At 34.4% G+C, this 19,828-nt stretch overlaps 3 protein-coding genes across 3 annotated transcripts; all 3 read right to left on the reverse strand.

The window, feature by feature from the left end:
• Positions 1 to 2,141: 2,141 nt before the first annotated feature.
• Positions 2,142 to 5,287, reverse strand: LOC125857588 (thylakoid lumenal 17.9 kDa protein, chloroplastic). The gene is made up of 4 exons (XM_049537200.1): positions 4,982 to 5,287; positions 2,811 to 2,925; positions 2,638 to 2,707; positions 2,142 to 2,433 (listed from the first exon to the last, which is right to left on the reverse strand). The coding sequence occupies exons 1-4, from the start codon at positions 5,251 to 5,253 to the stop codon at positions 2,213 to 2,215; spliced, it is 678 nt and encodes a 225-aa protein (XP_049393157.1). The 5' UTR covers positions 5,254 to 5,287; the 3' UTR covers positions 2,142 to 2,212.
• Positions 5,288 to 7,668: 2,381 nt separating this feature from the next.
• On the reverse strand, positions 7,669 to 10,726 carry LOC125857578 (non-specific phospholipase C6). Its single transcript, XM_049537188.1, has 4 exons — positions 10,313 to 10,726; positions 9,334 to 10,105; positions 8,219 to 8,395; positions 7,669 to 8,140 (listed from the first exon to the last, which is right to left on the reverse strand). Exons 1-4 carry the CDS (start codon positions 10,634 to 10,636, stop codon positions 7,836 to 7,838), a joined length of 1,578 nt encoding a protein of 525 aa, XP_049393145.1. The 5' UTR covers positions 10,637 to 10,726; the 3' UTR covers positions 7,669 to 7,835.
• Positions 10,727 to 12,583: 1,857 nt separating this feature from the next.
• LOC125857577 (CBS domain-containing protein CBSCBSPB1-like) lies at positions 12,584 to 19,083 on the reverse strand. The gene is made up of 14 exons (XM_049537187.1): positions 18,658 to 19,083; positions 17,268 to 17,436; positions 16,994 to 17,126; positions 16,748 to 16,918; positions 16,514 to 16,592; positions 16,301 to 16,414; positions 16,131 to 16,197; positions 15,856 to 15,961; positions 15,705 to 15,763; positions 14,311 to 14,417; positions 14,094 to 14,227; positions 13,418 to 13,503; positions 13,218 to 13,307; positions 12,584 to 13,089 (listed from the first exon to the last, which is right to left on the reverse strand). The coding sequence occupies exons 1-14, from the start codon at positions 18,813 to 18,815 to the stop codon at positions 12,907 to 12,909; spliced, it is 1,656 nt and encodes a 551-aa protein (XP_049393144.1). The 5' UTR covers positions 18,816 to 19,083; the 3' UTR covers positions 12,584 to 12,906.
• Between the last annotated feature and the right edge of the window lie 745 nt (positions 19,084 to 19,828).

Consider the following 19,828-nt stretch of genomic DNA (forward strand, 5'->3'; position numbering starts at 1 on the left):
TTATTGTACTTCGCCTTCATATTTCGTGTCTTTTTTAACTTCTACTTTTAGCACCCATTTAAGCATAAAAAATTATTTATAAAATAATTTTTCACTTTATTTAAAAATTGATTTTTGACCATGAAAATTTAAAACACAATCTTTTCTTTTTGAAGGTATATTTTAAATTTGGAAAACATGTTCGTATAATGTGTTTTTTCAACTCACTTTCACTTTTGAAATTGTATTTATATATAATATGAACATTATTTTGAATATTTTTTTTGCAAAAATAAAACATAACTCTATTTTCAACTCTAAGGCATATATTTCAATACAGTTAAAATATATATGAATTATATAGTCAAACACCTAATAATAATCATTACCATGCTTTCTATGTTTATAACTTCTAAATATTTAATGTGTAATTTAGTAACAAGTGTTTGATATATACACATAACTCTAGTTTTATTAATAAAATTTTTGAAATTTAAAATTTAAAATTTAATTATTAATATTTTATGTAGTTATTTAATGATAAAAATAACAAATTAAAAAAATATTTTCTATTAAAATAAATAATTAAAAAAAACTACTTTAATTTATATTTTGGAAAGAACAAAAAATGAGAAAAAGAAGGAAAGTGAAAAGTAAGAAAGAGAAACGAAAATAAAGAATGGGTCCCGCACAGGTCAAAATATAATATTAATAAAATAATAGCCTCATTCAACTAGTACTAGTTGTGCCTCACACATAATAAAATTTTTCCTATATTTAAATAATTAAATGGTATGGCATGATTTTTATAAAACAAGAATAATAGTTTAATCTCCAAGTTTCAGGGATAACTGGTTATTTAATTCACCTACCACAAGAATATGCTTGGTTATTTAATACGTGGAATTATTAAGAATCACGTAGGCGAATGAGTCAAAGTCACTTTATATGTATAAAAAATATTACAAAGAAAGTATATAAAAATTTTGTTTATTCATTGTACTTTATAATTATTGATAATCGCTTGTAAATTTTTTGTTGCATATGACTTATTGAACACTTGTTTAGTGATGCAATAAACGTTAATTAGAATGTGTAATTAACCATAGTTAAAGCATAATAACATGTATTTACGTAGCTACCATGCTAATTAACTCGAGGATCAATAGTGATAGGTAATTTATAAGATATATTTTTTGTTTGTCAATCTTAAAAATAAGAACATATTTTTATATTTCGTAGCAAGTTAATCCTAAAATGAGCCCACAAATATCGATAACTTATTTTAGACCAAAAAACTTCAAATTTTGTTTTATAAATTTCATGTCAAATCAAACAACATGACATAATTAAAACGAAGGGAATAGTATTTTTGGCTGACAACTTGGCAGTTAATGTCATTAAAATTGCAACTATTGGCAAAAACAAATAAAAATATGAAGTGTAAATTTGTGGGGATCACTTCAAAGCCATAAAGGAAACTTCTAATATTTGTCATTTGCTTTTCTGGGGGCAAATATTTGTTTGTATCAATCTATGCTAATTTTGTAGGAGCAAAGATATTTGTTTGTTGTGTTTTATATCAAAAAATAAAATAGAATGGAAAAAGTAGTGAATATTGTGGCTGCTTTTGATTTTAAAAAATCTAACTGTTGACACATAGTACAAAGTTTTCACGCTTTCACTACATATACAAAACACAACAATTACTACAATATCTTCGTCCTAAATAAGTTAAGAGTCCATTGAGAAAGCTATAGTATAGGAAACTTCTAATATTTGTTCTTTGCTTTTTTGGGAACAAAAATATTTGTTTGTATTATTCTTTATTTTTGAGGGCAAAAATATACATTTATTTGCTTATTTACTGAGGGAAATATTTGTTTGTATTAAGTCTCAATGTTGCAGAATCATGTGTTATAAGCCGGGCAATTAATTAACTCGAGTCCTTGTAGCCTATATTGATCTATGTGATAACTGATGTCGGGTTGGTTTGGTCTCGAGTAGACTTTGAAGTTAAAATCAAATCAACCAAGTATAACAAAGCCCCCAGAGTGACCATAACAAGTCCCATGAATTAGTTCCTGGTGTAACAAGCATAATGAAAAAGACAGCTGAATTTTTTTTACCAATGATCAGATTCAAAAGACGAATATTTTTTCAAAAAGCTTACCACATGCATGAATTGCTATACAAAATTTGGTGCATGTAGATAGTTATATGCATCAAAGTTCTAATCCATTGAGTCAAGACTTGGTGCATACCATCCTAACTCTTCTGCAATCATTTTCATTCTTTCTTCTTGTCCTTTTGAATCTCCAAATGCAGTAGTAAATGGATATATATAGGTCACTTTTGTCGCCATTGCTCTGTAGGCAACTGAATCTCCTTTCACCAAAAATTCTAAAACATCTCTGCCAAATCCTCCGTCAACCTCAGCTTGCAAATATTTTCCTGCAATTGTTTCAATCATCAGCAAACATTCCCATGATGCACCGGAAACTTTTCCTATTTAGTCCTATTTAATCAATATCTAGATTTCAAATACTTTGTTAAGTATCTTTTATGCAGTTATATCTGTATCAGTCTAGTACTTCAGGCACCTACGCATCTTGAGTAAAGTGCAATGTTTGATGCATTTTGATTCAATAAGATTACCGTCAGGGATATCTTCAACGACTTGAATCTTTGCATTCTTCTGTGTCTTCAAAATGGCATCCTGCAATTGCTGCCACAGATATGAAGAATTTAACAGAAGGCAATTGCTTGGTTTCTGAACAAAATGAAAACAAACAACGGTTGGAAGTCTAGAAAGTCCACATCTTCTTTACCATGATAGCATTGCCAGAAGAATTTTGAGAAATTATCAAGGGGAAGGCAGAAGAAGAAGATTGGGGATTTGTCGATACACACCCTGGATTAACTGAGGGGCAAGGTCTGATTTTTCTGCAATAGCAAGCAACATGAACCATAAGCTAAACGACAGGAGTAATCATTAAATGTTCGAGCAGACTAGCTTTAAATAATTGCCTCAATTGTATATTCAAAGAGTTGACTACAAAATCAAGCGAGGAACAAGAGAACATATTGATACTTAGCTTTTGTAAGTTTAACCACTAAAACTATGTCACCAAGTGGACAAGGAATGCATTGCACTTATTACATACGGGTTAAACTAACGCAATGGTCCCTAAGAAATTACCTAAAGCAATAAAAACGATTTTAAAATAACATTTGGAATTCCAAAACAACATCGTAGACAGGGACTAGGTGAATTCTGAAAAAGCCTATATTATTGAAGCTGACTTTGTGACAATAGGATATTGAAGGCTGACTACATGCGATGCCTGCTAGAAACTGGTACCTATAGTTGGAAAATAGTATTAGCTGAGAAGGTTAGCAACTACACAATCTTCCTGCAATGGTCATCAGCTTTAACGGAATCCACTCCTTCAATGTGAGGGAGTAATGAATGATGTGTGCATTAAGTTGGTGATAATGACAAAATTGTACCTCTAATTGTTGAAATAATTAACTTAGTCATGCCTGCTTATTAGATTGTGGATGACATCTAAAACTTAAACTACCAGAAAGAAGACAATTTTGCTTATTTATTTATTAAAGACAGTGGCGGAAGCAAGATTTCATCCAGGGGATTCATAGAAATGCTCCCTTGTATCCGGAGGATACAACAATTAATATATATACACATAAAAAGAAATTCAGCTTTTATGGCAAAGGGAATACAATTTGGTAAATGTGGTTCTGCCACAGAATTAAGATGTGTAACAAGCACATCGTGTGCTGGCCGACTCTTTTTCTACGTCCAAGGCTCCAAGCATATGAAAATTATTTTGACTATGGGCAACTGGGAGACTTGAATCTGGGTTCACTTGCACACAACACTTCTCATCTCGCCCACTGAAAGGGAAGGGTAAGATCTTTGTCTTCTCTGCAACCATGTTGAACTGTACGACCACCTCATTTAGAAGCTTCAACTGTTTGAGAATGACACTTTGTTTTACCTTAGTCTCCCACACATTACATCCCCTCATGTGCAAGTCAAACAGGTGGAGATTCATTTTGATAATTGATAAGAGGTATGACTTGAACACAGAGCCTTAGGCCACTCTGTATCATGTTGAATCTAAATGACTTAAACTTCTAGATGAGGTGATCCGTGATCATACAATTCAACATGATATTAGAACCAATATTTATTAAGCCCATTCTCACGCCTGTTACTTCATACTAAATTTCACGGGTGAACATCGGAACCCAATTACATGTGCAAGAGAGTGTTTAGTTACTAGTTGTATCACATGGTTGTGCAAGGGTTTCAAAAAAAGGTTTATAATGGTCTCCATGTTTGCATTGAAGTTTTGGATTGGATGCTTAGATTGTTTACTTCCACACTACATTCCAAGACCTCATGCACCCTTAATAGCACCCAAGGGTGTGGCCTAGTGGTCAATGAAGTAAGTTGAGAACCCTAAGGTCTTAGGTTCAAATCCAAGCAAAGACAAGCAAACCACTAGGTGATTTCAGTCGTGCAATAGATGCATCCTATTACTATGTTGATGATCTTGTATACTAACCTAGTCCGCACTCGCCCGAGAACATGCACGTCCTCCCTGTAATTGTCTTGTCTTTGTTATGGTTTCAGGGCCTACGCCTAGCCGTATGGAGCCACCATCATTCGCAAGGCTTGCTTTACATTGGACCCAATGTTGAGCCTCTCATAGCCTAGTACGGTGAACTAGGCAAGCAAATAGCACCGTGCAATGAGCAAAACGGTTCAGCCCATTTTACAATCCCATTTCATTGACAAATAAAAGAAAGAAAGCAATGCATATCATGAGTTCACGACATTAATGAAAACAACAAAATTGGATTAATTAGCATGAGTTATACAAACTCCGGACCTCGACAACATTGAAGTGCACAAAATTCAATTTCAGCAAAGTAATAAAATAACCAACCTAAAATGGGGAAAAATTACCCATTTTGGAGTCCAGTAGGCAAGTTCTTGGATTGGGAGAATGGGGTCATGGGAGCAACCGGAGAAGATTTGGAGTTGAGAGAAGGTATCGCCGAAGAAGGCAAGGGAGCGACCAGCGAAACCGCAACTGCCAGTGGAAGTACCTTTGACCAAAAAGATGGTATTTTCGATACGCATTGGTGGTGTTCAGCGTTAGTAGCTGCAAAATTGAGGGGAGAATTTTGCTTGGCGGTGACTTGGGGAAGAAGGCGAGCGCTAATTCCGAATGCCATGTTTATCTTTCTTGTGCAGTTGCTGCTGCTCCATCCCGTCTATACTACACGCCACTTGTAATTTTGTAAAATTCTATTTATGGTCCACATTCCGCCACGATGACTATCCAACATATTCGTTTTTAAATGTATGTTATTTATAATCTTTAATTAAGTTTCAAAAATTATTGCTGTTAAAACTTCATTAACAATCAATCTTCAAGTTCATATTCATTTTGATTTCTCCTTTCGTCTTTTGTGGAATATCTTGAAGGTTATTGAACCTAGTTAGTTGTCCCAGTTTCAAATCATTATTAACAAGCAATTTTATTGTCTTCTCTATTGCAATGAAATATATAGCATTCTTTCATAAGTAGGTTATATATTCATGTTGATGTTGATTATATTTTTTTAGGGAAAATACATTAAAAAAAAATTTGAACTTGACGCGAGAACTTACTTTAGTACTTAAACTATACGAGTGTTTATATACCCCTTAACATTTTTTATGTGAATTATTTTCAACCCTCCGAACACCTGCCTTGTGTGCGTGTTGTTACAGCTTAGAACGGCGTGTTAGTCATCTTTTAACATTTTTTTAAAAATTAAATTTGCCCCTCCAATGGTAATATCCGACCTATTACCCATTTGAAGAACAATCTTCACTTTTAAGAACCCTAATTACCTCTTCTCTCTCACCAACCCAATCATCCAAAAATGGTGACCTAATTTATTATATTTTTCTCAAATCTTAGCTCTTCAAACCTAAAAGTTGAATCTTTGAAGGAATTATTGTTCTTCAAAATGTAAGATTCAAACATATTCTTCTTCATCTATTATTTTTGATTTTTGTTTCCTCACTTATCAGTTTTTCAGATTGTTTATCAGTTTTTCAAGATTGTCATTACTTCTTGAACAAAATTGTAGCACACAATGCGATCAATTACTTCACGCTAACGAAAGAAAAATCTTGAGATTAGGTCTTGTAGATTTGAGAGAATGAGCATCAGGCTCAGAGATTTAGGGATATTTGTTTAGAAATGGGTTGGATAGTATTTTGGGAACGAGTGGATTATATAAAATGAGTAAGATATTTTTTAAACCCTTAGCGGCGTGGACCAATGAAAATGCGCGTGTGTAACAATGCTCAACCTTCAATTGGGCTGATGTTCGGAGGATTGAAAATAATTCACATCAAATATGTTAAGGTGTATATAAACACCCGTATAGTTTAAATACTAAAGTAAGTTTTCGTGCCAAGTTCAGAGATTTTTTTAATGTATTTTTCCTATTTTTTATATTCCAAGGGATTTGATTCCAAGTAAATTAGAAAACTTGCATAACATTGTACGTGGAGCGTCAAAATGGGCTTATCCCATGAGATTGCCCGTAAGCTTTGGGCCTTTTGAGACTTTACCGAGGCCAGGGTGGGTGGTCTCTGAGCCAAAACTATTTCCTTATTTCATCAATAAAGAATTTAAAATGTTTTTTTTGTTAAAATTATTGAAACAATACCACTGTTTGTCACATTTTATTTGAAAATTTTCTCTCTTTTTTTTTTTATATATATTTCAAATATGAAATTGTAATTGAAAGCACCACTAATTATATGTATAATGCATGTTATGATTGTAACTATTATGTACTTTCATATAATTTTATTAGACTTTAAAAACTTAATATATTGACAAAATTTTAAATTTCAAAAGAAAAAAAAGTGCTAGCCTACCCAGTCCACGTCCCTTCCAGGATTGGATTGATTGTTTCTAGGCCCTTTCAAATGAAGGATCAGTCCGTTCTAGCCCATTAATTTCTTTCGCCCGTGAGGCTTGAACTGAGTGAAGTTGGACTGACCCGTTTTAACAGCTTTAATGGTATGTAGTCATTACATATGGGAAAAATTACAAGTGAATATAACCATCACGTGTTAAAACTTTTGTTGTCACGCATGACGCATGGACTCTCTCAATTCATTCTCCCGTGACTCTCATTTTAATTTTTTTTCTAGAGTTACGTTGTTGACAAAATAATGAAAAACATGGTGCTGTGAATAATAATTAATAAGTAAGTACCTAAGTATACACAACAATACAATTTTTTTCAAGACCCACCTTTAATTGCCGTCATTGTAACTTGTACATTCATCTTTCATGTCTAAAACATTTCCCAAAAAAATAGCTTCTCGTGAAAGGACTTTCCTTGTTTTAATTTTTGTCGTGTCGTTTAGACTGGTCAAGCTCATGTCACACCGATGTAATTGAGGAATGAAGTTTAAGATTGAAATATATTTATTGTTATTGTACACACAACGCAAAACTAGCTTTAGGAATGAGGATTCAAAACAATCTTAGCTTGGAAAGCGGGGATTTAACTGAATTCTCTTCGTTGAAAAACTACACGGTGCAAATAGGGCAAAACATTGTCTTCTTTGTTGTTTTTATTATATATAGATTGTTGTATCCTCTTGACACAAAGAAAAACTCTACTAGTAAATTAAGTAGCAAAAGTATAAATGGATGCCAAAATCCACAAAAAAAAAAAAAAACCAATATACATTTAAAGGGCTTATTGATATCACATATAAATAAAAAAACTAAAAAAAACTAGTGGTGTACAGAAGTTCTAGTAGTGAGAGAAGATCTCATATCTACAATAGTAGACTCATCTGCTCCTAACTTAATAGCTTCTTTACTTGCACTAATAAATCTTGAAACTGCACCTCCTACATAACTATGACCTTCTTTAACATTCATTTTCTTCCCCATTTCATGTGGAAAACTGCTCAAAAAATGGTCCCCATTCAACACAGCTGCTAATTGCACTACTTCGCTCTGAAACTCGGACAATGCCCGAGTTTCATCAGCTTCAGTAGTAGTGCTTCTCAAAGGAGATGCATCCGGTAGAACCTCTGCAAATAATCAATCAATCGAAAATTGAGAAAGATAATCGTCTATAAAAGTAGAACTAGTAATCTATGAATACTTACCAGGGCAATCAGTTCTTGGAGATGACAATTGTGCTACAACATGTTCAAATGTGCCAGCCCAAGCATCTCTATGAGTTAGAAAATTCGATGTAAGATTGAATATTTTCTTTATTGTTGCTGGAATTGATGAGTGTTCGAATTCTGAACTTGGTGTAGGTCCCTTAGGCTTGGTTATTACTGCATAAAAAAATAATGTGATGTTAGTTAATCAAAAACTAGAATAGGACACAGAGAAAAACACAAGAAAAGAGTTGATCCCGTGACTATGTTAGATAATAAAAAATTGTGGTACAGAAAGATCTGAACATGTTGCTGTATTGCAATATATTTTACTTCATCCATATGAAAGGACCATGTAGAAGTTTGGATCAATCTTGTCTTACTTCGGAACTCATTGATCCGACTAATTATTCAGATTCGCCCAGTATAAAACTCATTACGAGGGGTTTACGTCTTATTGAAGTGCATTTCATTCTCATGGCTCGAATTCAAGACTTTAATTAAGAGGGAAGGAACTTTTGATGTTCTGTAATACCGTTCGGTTGGGTAAGGGCCTTAGAAATAGGGTCATCTTTGCTAGGGAGCTCTAAAACCTGACTAGTCTATAAACAAATTTAATATTTTTTTTGCTTTAAGCATGCAATATACGGAATTTACTGATACGACTGAGTCAAATTCACACCTTAGGAAGTTCATTACGAGAGTTGATTGCTCACTCAACTAGTAGTTATTATCTCTCATTTTCACGACTCGAATATCAGAGTGAACATTTACTATTCCACCATACCCTTTTGGAGCCTTAGAAGTGGAGTCCTCTTTGGATAAATCGAACCAGTTAATTTTGAACACTAGATATTGAGATAATAACAATTAGTTGAGTGATCATCTGAGAAATCAAACCCCTTATAGCGAGGGGTTCTTAACACTCTCAGTCGAAATTTCTGATTAAGGATAAATGAAAATTTACCATTCCCATCACACCCTTTCGGAGCCTAATTCGAAATGGAGTCCTCTCCAGTAGGAATACTTGCCACTAGACACAAATTCAGATTAATCGAACCAGTAAATTTCAAACACCAAATACTCGAATTAAAAGATGGGAATTTGAAACTTACCAGTTCCTTTCTTGATCCAAGGAGACACCATAATCGTTGGAACACGAACACCAAGCCTATCGAACTTAAAGAAAGAAGGTGCAGGCCCAGTATTACCATCTGGATTTGGAACATCACCAAAAGGAGTTTTAACATGATCATAAAATCCACCATGTTCATCATAAGTAATAACAAAAAGTGTCTCATTCCACTGAGGACTACTCCTCAATGTCTCATAAATCTCCTTAACTAATTTCTGTCCATCAGCAACATCATGTGATGGATGATCATCATTTGCTGGATATCCGATTATACCGAAATACCTTGGCTCAATCACTGTCAAATTAGGCAAGTTTCCATTTTTAGCATCTTTCTTGAACTTCAAATCATACTGATGAAACTTAAACATGTACTTCAACATCCTTAGATTTCTGTAAAACAGAGTTGATGGTATGTTTTGGTAGTAAATACCGAAATCCAATCCGTTTTCGTGTAGCGAATCGAATATGGTTTTTTGCGGATACCCTGTAGCTAGCTGCTTCTTTACATGACTAGTGGAACCATGAGAAGTTGCAGAGTATAGAAATAGCCTGTTTGGTTGTGTTGGACCTGGAATTGAACAAAACCATCTGTCGAATACCGCGAATTCGCGAACTAATGTGGCGTAAATTGGGACATTTTCCGGCTTAAATCCTCTCATGACAGCTCTTGATAGATTCTTATCAGACATAGTGAGTGCTTGTTCTACAAAACCTGACATTGATGGAATAGAGCCAGAGCCAGAGCCAAATACCTATTTGTGACATAAGTTTAAACTTTTAGACGAGACAGTCATGAAATTCAATTCTCTAAAGTATTCTCACTCACCTAATAGTTATTATGTCAGAGTCACTTTCATTGTTAAAAAAGTTATAACTATTAATTGAGTAACGATACGAAAATTAACTCCACCTGAATGAGTGAGAACTGAACTTTAAGTTTTTAGACGAGATGGTCATACCTGTTGTTCCACATCTTCGAAAGAGTGACCAGGGTCTGGATCCACATACTGTGCATCATCAGTAAAGCAAATTGCTTCAGTATCTTGAGCTTTAGTAGACAATGGATTACACTCTTTTCCAGTAACACCATTGATTCTTGGATTCACTGATTTCTTCATCCATCCAAGCAAATGATCAAAAGATCTATTTTCCAAAACCAACACAACAACAGTTTTAATGGGTTGTTTTTGTTCTCCATAAGTATTTTGAAAACCCCATAAAAGAGTTAGGAAAATCAAGAAAACAGAGCAAAAAGGTGGAGCCTTTCTTCTCAAATGACCCATTCTTGAATCTCAAGAAAATGTTGAAATAGCAATAGCAATAGCAATGGTAAATGAACTAAATAAGGAGTATATGGTTAGGATGAACTAAAAAAGAGGAAGGATCTAGACATTTAGTAGTATAGTGGGATAGGTGTAAGGCAGACAGATGAATGAATGAAATAAATGTGCAGATGTAAGTTTGTGGAATCTTTAAATGGAGATTGTCTTCATCTCGTTGTGGGTCTTATTGGGTGAATAGAAAAAAACAGTTAATTACATGTAAAACTGTAAAGTGGTAAAATTTAACGAGTGGTTGTGGTAGTAGTCATATTGTGAAACAGGGGGAAAAAACCTTTTGGTGGTTAATGAATACATAATGATCAATTTTTACTTTAATTTAAAACTTAAACAATGATAAGTTCATGTAATTTAGAGTTAATGGTAAAATGCATACCTAAAATTATCACCTTTTCACAAGTGTTGTTGATTGAGGACAAATATTTGGCTATTTGAGCATCAATTTGTGTTTTAATAATACGTGAGTGATAGTTTAGGTAGGTGAAGAGAAGAATTGATAGTTAAGATATAAAACTTGTGAAAAGTGATAATTTAAGTATATTTTTAACTATTAGTTTTATATTTTATAATTTAATATAAATATTAAGTGCGAATAAATTTTTACGGCTAATAGGGCATACATTTTACCGCTACAGGCTATTTATAGTCTAGCAATACTGGTGAGAGTATTCCTCTTGGTAAAGTATGTTATTCTTATTGACCTCTTCCCCCTTTCTTTCTCCTTCCACTTGTAATAGGAAAATGAAAAAATACAAAAAAAATATGGGTATATGTGTATGAAAATATGAAGTTTCCTTTTGGTGTTGTTGCTTAACTTGTTCATAACAACAACCAAGGTTAAAATATATGAAGATCTTATTATTATCTCTCCGAGATAGAGAAATTTGGAAGACTTGATGCTTGTTAATTGGAACATATATATTCTGGGAGTGGAACCTTCCTGGTAAATTTCGTAACATATGTCATAAAAGTACCAATCATTAGTGAAGGACATGCCATTTATATACCAATTAGAAAAATCAATTAGCCACTTGAAATGATAGCAAGCAGAGTACCCTTCTCAGTAATGGAATTAAATTTCATCAAAGATTTCTATTTTATGAAAATTAAGTATTACTGTAGTTTAAAAACTTAACACGTTTGACTGAGGTGTCAAGCAATCTTTTTATTTCTTTTAAATGTTTCTGAAATTGTTCCTTTTTCTTCAGAAAAGTTGACAGACAAGAGTTATTAGTCAAAGAAGGGAAGCAAATTGCCTAAAAAAAGACTGACAAATGAAAGAAAAAGTGAGATGTAAATCAACTATAGGTTGTAGTATAATAGTAAGATTGTTTCATTTTTGATTTCGACTTGAGTCTTAGATATGTAGAAAATCTAATTGGGGGAGTCACTTGTAAATGGATCTTGTCATGCACGATTCAAATTTAATCAGACTTCTTTTGGACACGAAAAACCAAAAAAAAAAGATAATCAACTCGTCAGTATCTTTTGCTATTCTCACGTGATTTCATGCACCGACACAAATATTGAACTTATTAGAGTAGTATTCTTTATTACCTGAGTGGAGGTGGGAACGCTGAGAAAGAATTTGGTTCTATTGTAGCCACGTTCTACTTGGACCCTTTATCTTTTTTAGAAAAAAAGTTGTACTTAATGTAGTTTATTACTTGTCATAATTACACTCTGTAGCGATTTTTAAATAATTATATATTTTATAGCAGATATACATTGTTGCATTTATATTGCTAGTAATTGGACTCGACCATCTACATTCTCATCTCAAGTCCCCTCACCCCCCCCAAAAAAAATACAACCACAATAAATCAAAAGGAACCAAAATTTGGACACAACAATTTAACCAAAGTTTGTCTTTTACCCTATTCACTGACATTGACAATAAATGTAAATTTGTCATTACAAGCACAAACAAAAGTTGTTTCGTAAAATATTTTTACATGGACATGAATGCGCCATATGACACCTCTGAATTCTGTTAACACTCTGGGAACTAAAAAAAATTGCTTTGGTCAGTTGAGTTACAAAGCGTGTAATTAGAGGACACAACTCTCACTATACATCAAATTCAGCTTCCAGGTATATAAAATTCTATAGCACAGTAAACAATCATACAAATCAAGCTGACCCATTATTTGTTTCCTATCAGCTGCTCCCAGTGCAGGGTATGTATATCACGTGGCGAAACTTTCGACTGATCATTCACCGGATCTCCTTAAGAAAGCAAATACACCTAAACTCGCGGCCAATGCAGCACCAGCTGCTACAGCGGTGTAGGCAGAGGCCCATGCAGATTCTGGATGAGCATAATCCAAACTTTCCGAGTTGGAACCTCTCCTACGACCAGGCGTTCCTGAATAGTCTAAGTGCAATCTCAGTCCCTGTAGAAGTTGCATTTTTATCATCAGTTCCTTTGTAAATGATATTTTTTCACTATTGTTATGTCTCTTATAAGTCATACTAACGCGTGCTGTTTCACAACAAAGGTCCGGAAAAGAAACAATTGTACCTTCCAGCCTGACAACTTTGCATGTTCAACTGCTGCTGTAAGATCACTATCTGATGCTAGGATAACCTTGTCTTGGTCTTCATCTTCATACTGCAACAGAGGGGTTTACAATGAACATTGAAGTCAAGCCTGTTATTACAGAAAAACACGGGCGAAAGGGAACCTTCATATGTACAAGGGAAAAGCTCATGCATCCTTACCAAAATCTGAGGAAGGTTGTTTCGGTCAATGTCATTCCCCAATCTCTGAATGATTGAAGTTATAAGATCTGTCACGCTCCGTATATCTGAATTATGGAAATATAAGGGCCATAATATTGATGTGAGTCAAATTATTAACTGTTCATTTTGAGAGAGAACAAACAGTGCATTGAGATGATACCATATTTCATTAAGAGTTGATTTTGGTAGCATAATATAACTGGAGAACCATAGTTCCAATATTTCTCAGACAATTCAAAATGACAAGCAAGGGTACTGCTAAATATACAATGCATGATGGGGATTCTCAAGAGTACTACACATATGAAAAGTAAGCCAGCCTTATTAGTTCACAAACTTGCCTTAATCTCACTATATACTATATAGGGAGGGATCAATAATAGTAGAGAACCAAAGAATAAAAGGAGTAACATGGAAAATTCGCATTTTAAATGCCACTACAATATTGAAAGGAATCAGGGGCTTCAAAGAGTGCTTCATATCAGAAGTCTGAAGATACTTCAAAGAAGAACAAGAATACAAATTTTAGTTTGTATCTGGCAGATATTAACTACGATATATGGAAGTTCATATATGATGCATAGGTCAGATACAACAAGCACTTAATTTGTTTCTTGTGTATTTAATTTTTAACAAGGGCTCATCAATAGCATACCACAGTTGAATCTGTGCATCCTTCCCTTTCGGTCTTGAATCTTGAAGGCAAAAGTATTTGGCAGGCTCGCCGAAGGATAAGGATTTGATCTTCCTGTTTCTGCACCTTCAGAAGCTAATTTCAATGAACTCTCGCTGAAACGTCATAGACAAATGTGAAAGATCAGTAAAAAGAAAAAAAATGATTTAACAGAATATATGGAAAAAGAGGCTAGAACCTCCGTGTCTCTTCATCATCATCTGGAGTCAATGCCATAGCTGAATCCCAAAATCTTTGCATCATAGTGTTTGCAGCTTCATTATTCGGTCCAGCATTTTGTCCCACCTGGTTAATGAGGCACAGTTAAGGAATAACTATCTACAAGCTTGGGCAACAAAAAAGCTTGGCTGATCAAATGTAGAAACTAAGATCCTAATACTGTACAAATATGATTTGTTCCACCCATAGAATGAAAATTCAAAGGACTGGAAGTCCCTGATGCACGGAATCACAGTGCATCGAAGGATGGATTGAAACGTCACCAATACGAAAAAGTTTTGGATCTTAAAACTAGAACTAAGTCAGGAAAGGCCATAATGATGTCCAAGATTTATTGCAACATTGTTGATTTGATCTCCTTTGTGAATGCTGACCAAAATTATTACCAAAATCTAGAGATGCCTTTTGCATATTGGAAACATTGTTGGACCCTTCCGTTGAATACATAAGCTAACAGTTTTAGTAAAGAGGCCCCAAGACTCCAAGTTGAAATATCCCTTAAAAGAGAAATTTTAAACATTTAAAATGCAAATGGCTGCAAAGGACGCACACCATGATGGTGAAGTGGAAGGAAGGGAAATCAACTGACTTGAGGATAGGCATAAACAAGATAGCATTAAAAAGGTGATTTGACCAGTGAATTACTCTAAAAGTTTTCCGTTACTAATGATGAGCTTCATAGAAAATGCACAAAGGAGATCCACACTATTTAGGGCAAGTTTTGTCTTGACGAGCACCAGAAATATGGTTTGAAGTATTGCTAGTTACTATTCTTAGTTGAGCCATTTAAGGCTATTTTTTGTCATGATGAGGCACAAATATGCATCTTTGCCAAACTTAGAAACCTAATCATATTTTAAAATAATGGTTCTTTGACAAAAGAAATGTCGTCTGAAATCTGTCCATACTGAAGTTTGAATGCTCTCATTCGTCAATAAAATTGAGTGATGATTGTTCATTAAGAACTGAGGAATTCATGGTTGTTGTTTACACTCTTTCCGCAATTGAAAGTTGACATGATTAGTCCCTTTAATCATATCTTAGTGGCAGAATAACAAAATATATATGGATGAACTTCTGAAATAATGGCTTGTCAATTGATCGTTCAACATCATCTGGTCCTTCATAAATCATAACTGGTCAAAGGGAGCTCAGAGCACTTATTCCTCTTAGGGGATGACAATGACTTATTTTTTTCTTTCTATATGCACCATTATATGCAAAGATAACTAGGAAGACATTAATTTCAGAAACTTGTCAACTTATGGAAAAAGCATGCATATGCATAATAACTAGTGACTTATGAAAAGTCAATGTTTTCAAAATTTAAACATTTGTGTGCATGCTTCTTACCGTGGATACAGCTGCATGAGTGATATGAAGAACATCAAGGACAGCAACTACAGTTCCCTCTGCACCACATTAGAATTACAATTTTTTAAAAAGAAATCAGGAAAAGAAGATATTATATCTCAAACCAACACTTGGGAAGATCAAATGTTACCTTTATCCACCACAGGAAGGTGTAAAAATTTGCCATCATGCATTGTATGTAAAGCATCAACAATAGGTGTATCAGTTGTAGAACATTCTGGACTGGGGGTCATTACCTGAACATTATGCATGATAAAACAAAAGTTGACGGAGATTAAATGCTACTTTCTTTCTTAAATTCCAATATAGGAAATAATGAAAGAATATGAGATCTCATTTACTTGCAAAACTATAAGATAGTAATTTATAAGGACCTACAAAATAAAGAAAGAGAGAGAGATTTACCCTCTCAACGAGAATGGACTCAGGGGAGAGATCTTGAGCAATGACTCGCATCAACATGTCTTTTGAACTGCAACCACAATGAGGCAGATATTTGAAAGAGATGATTAGTGTGCATTACATTATAGCTCAGATTCAGTGGCTGACATTTGGAGAAAAAAGAGAAACCTTACGTTAAAATTCCTCGTGGTTTGTTGTCAACCATTACTATTGCAGAGCTTGTTCGAGATTCAAGCATCTTTTTTGCTGTGGCTAAAACAGTATCACTTGGTTCAACTATAACAACCCTAGAAACACCACAGGTACAGTAATTGCATGAAATTTATCTTACATTACAAGCTTTGAATCACATACTAAATATTATAATAAGTAAAGATATTACCTACTTTGAATTCTCAGAGATGATGGTTGACAGAGAAGGCTTGAACATCCGCTCCTGAAGTGTTTCAATAAATGTATTAGAACCTGAGACAATCAAGAAATAAAAGAGGTTAAAAAATGACACATCCAATGGAAGATCAAATAACGTATTCAACCGCAGGAAACTTGGAAAATGAACTCAAGACATTCAACAAGCTATATCAATGAAATATAGAAACAATGCAAAATTCTCGACTAACCAGAAACAGATGAGCCCCAGTGCTTTTCAACACCCTCAACAGCAGCTGCAATGGCCTTTCCTTTCTCAGCTGCCCTTTCAAGTCGAGCGATGGCATCATAAAGACATTTTGCTATATCAAGCAAAGCAATAACCTCTCCATTTTCCACAACCGGCAAATGTCTGAATTTTCCTGTGGCCAGTTTGACAGTGAGTTATTGAATAGGCTCGAAAGAATCAACCATTTGTGTTATTTAAATATACCAACCTAGCACCATTTTCTGCAAGGCTTCTACAGCTAGTGTGTCAGAAAGCACAAAAACAGGATTTTTCGTCATGATCTTTGAAACTGGTGTTTCCTGAATATTAACTTCACGAGCAATAACCCTTGTCGCTATGTCCTTCAATTTCCCAAAGAAGAAATGAAAAGGATGCAAAGAAAAGTTAGTTTAAGGTATTTATTTATTTTTTGTTAAAAGGAAAATCTCATAATTTGATTTTATTTGGCCGGATTATGACAATTATGCAAGATTTAGTTAAACCTTATCTGTCAGGATACCGCATAGCAATGCATTTGAGTCAGTCAGCAATAAAGCATCAACTCTGCGAGCAGCCATCCTGCGGCAAGCTTCATAAATACTTGTACTATCAGGTACGGTTAGGGCTTTCGACAGTCGCAGTCTCTTGACTGTCCGTTCTCCAGTCAATCCCCTGAAACAAATGTGTAGGAGAACCAAATATTATTACTACAAGAAAGGATATATCAATGATCACTTTGACTTGGAGAGTTGGAGTGGTTGTTAACCCCACCCCTAAGCTGAACTCATGATTTTTAACATTCAGTACATCCACTAGCATAATCATTTCCAGCCATGACTGTCACTTAATAGATTTGTAACTCTGTGGTCAAGAAGTTAAGGATAAAGTAGTGGATGGATTTTAATGGCTAAGCAATGCTTTAAAGATAGAACTAATTTGTGTATGAAACAAACTCAACCAGCCCAAAAGAAAGAACATAGTATAGCCAATAAACTGAATAAGCAAAAACCTCTGGCAAAATTGTGCAGCATAATCACTCGCAGCATTTAATGCGTAGCAATATACAACCACGTAACACACACTCGCTTTAATATTGAACATGAGGATGTAGCAGATAAGGTACGTTAAGATTAACATAGTTTTTCCGTGGTATAATTTTAGATCTATATGGAAGTCCCTGTGCCCATGTCCTACCAGCTTAACGTGGATGCATCCATGTAAAAAATCATCTATATGCAACTCCAATTCACTCAATCTATGCCAGCAGTTAATTTAGTTTACTTTGACTTGATGTAACAGTAAGATAGCGACCAGTATGCATGGATTCCAGTTCCAAAAAGATAATTTCAAGAATGCAAATGCATTAGGAATACGCTCTTCCATTTTAGCTTTGGAGAACCGACATATAAGTCATGGATATTCCCTGCACCAGAACACAGCTCCAGCTCCAAATTTCCAATATTTGAAATAAATATAACAGTTAGGCTATGAAAGTATCTAGTACAGCATATATAACCAACATTCTGTCACACACTTAATTGTTTTGCTTAGATTGCAGGATAACGGGAGCAAATTGAACCTAGAGCTCCCCAAAATTCTCAATCAATCCAACCTGATAAACAAACCACTTATCCACTCCCTAAATCGGTGAGTGTATATATACCACACATGCATACATAAATATCCTTTCATAACCTTCAGGAATCAGGATATCGAGCCTCAAGCGTTGAATCATACATAACGAAATAAATATGAGTTTTCCTTTTCTACACTACAGGAATCATTGCAATAGAATTTTAACAACAAAGGATGATCAAAATATTGGGCAAATGAATATCGAAACAATTGAAAAACAAGGTGCATGAGGTTGATAACATGAGAATAAAAACTCACATGGAACGAGACATCGACATAGACTTTCGAGTGCCGGAATCAGGCTGTCCACCTCCATTTTCATGAGCGGCTGCTTTCTTCTTCAAGTTGGACGTCGAGCTCGTCAACGACAACGAACTCCTCCTCGACAAGGATCCTCCTCCGTGACTCGTTGTCATCTCAACTCCAATCCCAATCCAATCAAACAAAATTATTCACCTGAATCTTCAAATTAAACCTAAGAATAAAATAACATAAATATACAAAATTGTTTTCAAAAAATGATAGCAATCTGCAGATAATTTTGTCGTCGTCAAATATGCAGATGCCTTTTTTCCGGGAAAATTCTTCAGATGAATTTCCCGGGAAAACGGCAAAGAGGAAGAGGAGGAGAGAGAAGGACCTTTTTTAGAAATGGGAGAAAGGCAAAGAAAGGAATGACAATTGCAATTGAAAAGTTTTGGGAGGACGCCAAGTTTTTAGAGAGCTTGACCAATAATATTGTGCCACGTCAATCAATGTCCGCCTCCGGAATATGATCCCAATTTCACTGGAAACGTGCGGCGTTGAATTTTAGATACTCAAATTTTGTTTTCCTTTTTGGGATTTTACGTCCTTTTGCAAAGAAAAAACATAAATTCTATATTCTTAAATATATAATGTGAATTTCGAATACCCATCAAGTTAGTTTAAGTTAATTTTAAGAGTTTTTTTGGATAATTATACAAAGAGACAGATCATTATCTTTTGAATACAATATTAATGATTCAATATAAATAAAGAAATTAAAAAAAAATGGGCAAACGAACAACGTGGTGACCTTGCATAATGTCTTTTTAAATTGGGTAAAGGGTCAAATATACCCCTAAACTATTCGAAAAGGTTTAGATATTTCCTTCGTTTAAAGTTTGGCTCACTCATGCCCTCGCTGTCCAACTTTTGATCTAAATATGCCTTTATGGGTGTTAGTTGGTCTGCTGGACATATCCAACTCATTTTTCATTTCTTTAAATGCCACATGGAATTGCCATGTCATTTTGACTCTACACATGACATTTATATGAAAAATGAAAGGGATCAATTATACCCCTAAAAAATTCAAACCCATAAACACTTAATCCGACCAATAAATCAACCCCCCCCCCTCTTTTAAATAAATTACCCGACTCGTTTTCAACAATTTTGTTTAAAT

Source organism: Solanum stenotomum, chromosome 3, assembly GCF_019186545.1.
Source record: "Solanum stenotomum isolate F172 chromosome 3, ASM1918654v1, whole genome shotgun sequence".
Taxonomy (NCBI): Eukaryota; Viridiplantae; Streptophyta; class Magnoliopsida; order Solanales; family Solanaceae; genus Solanum; species Solanum stenotomum.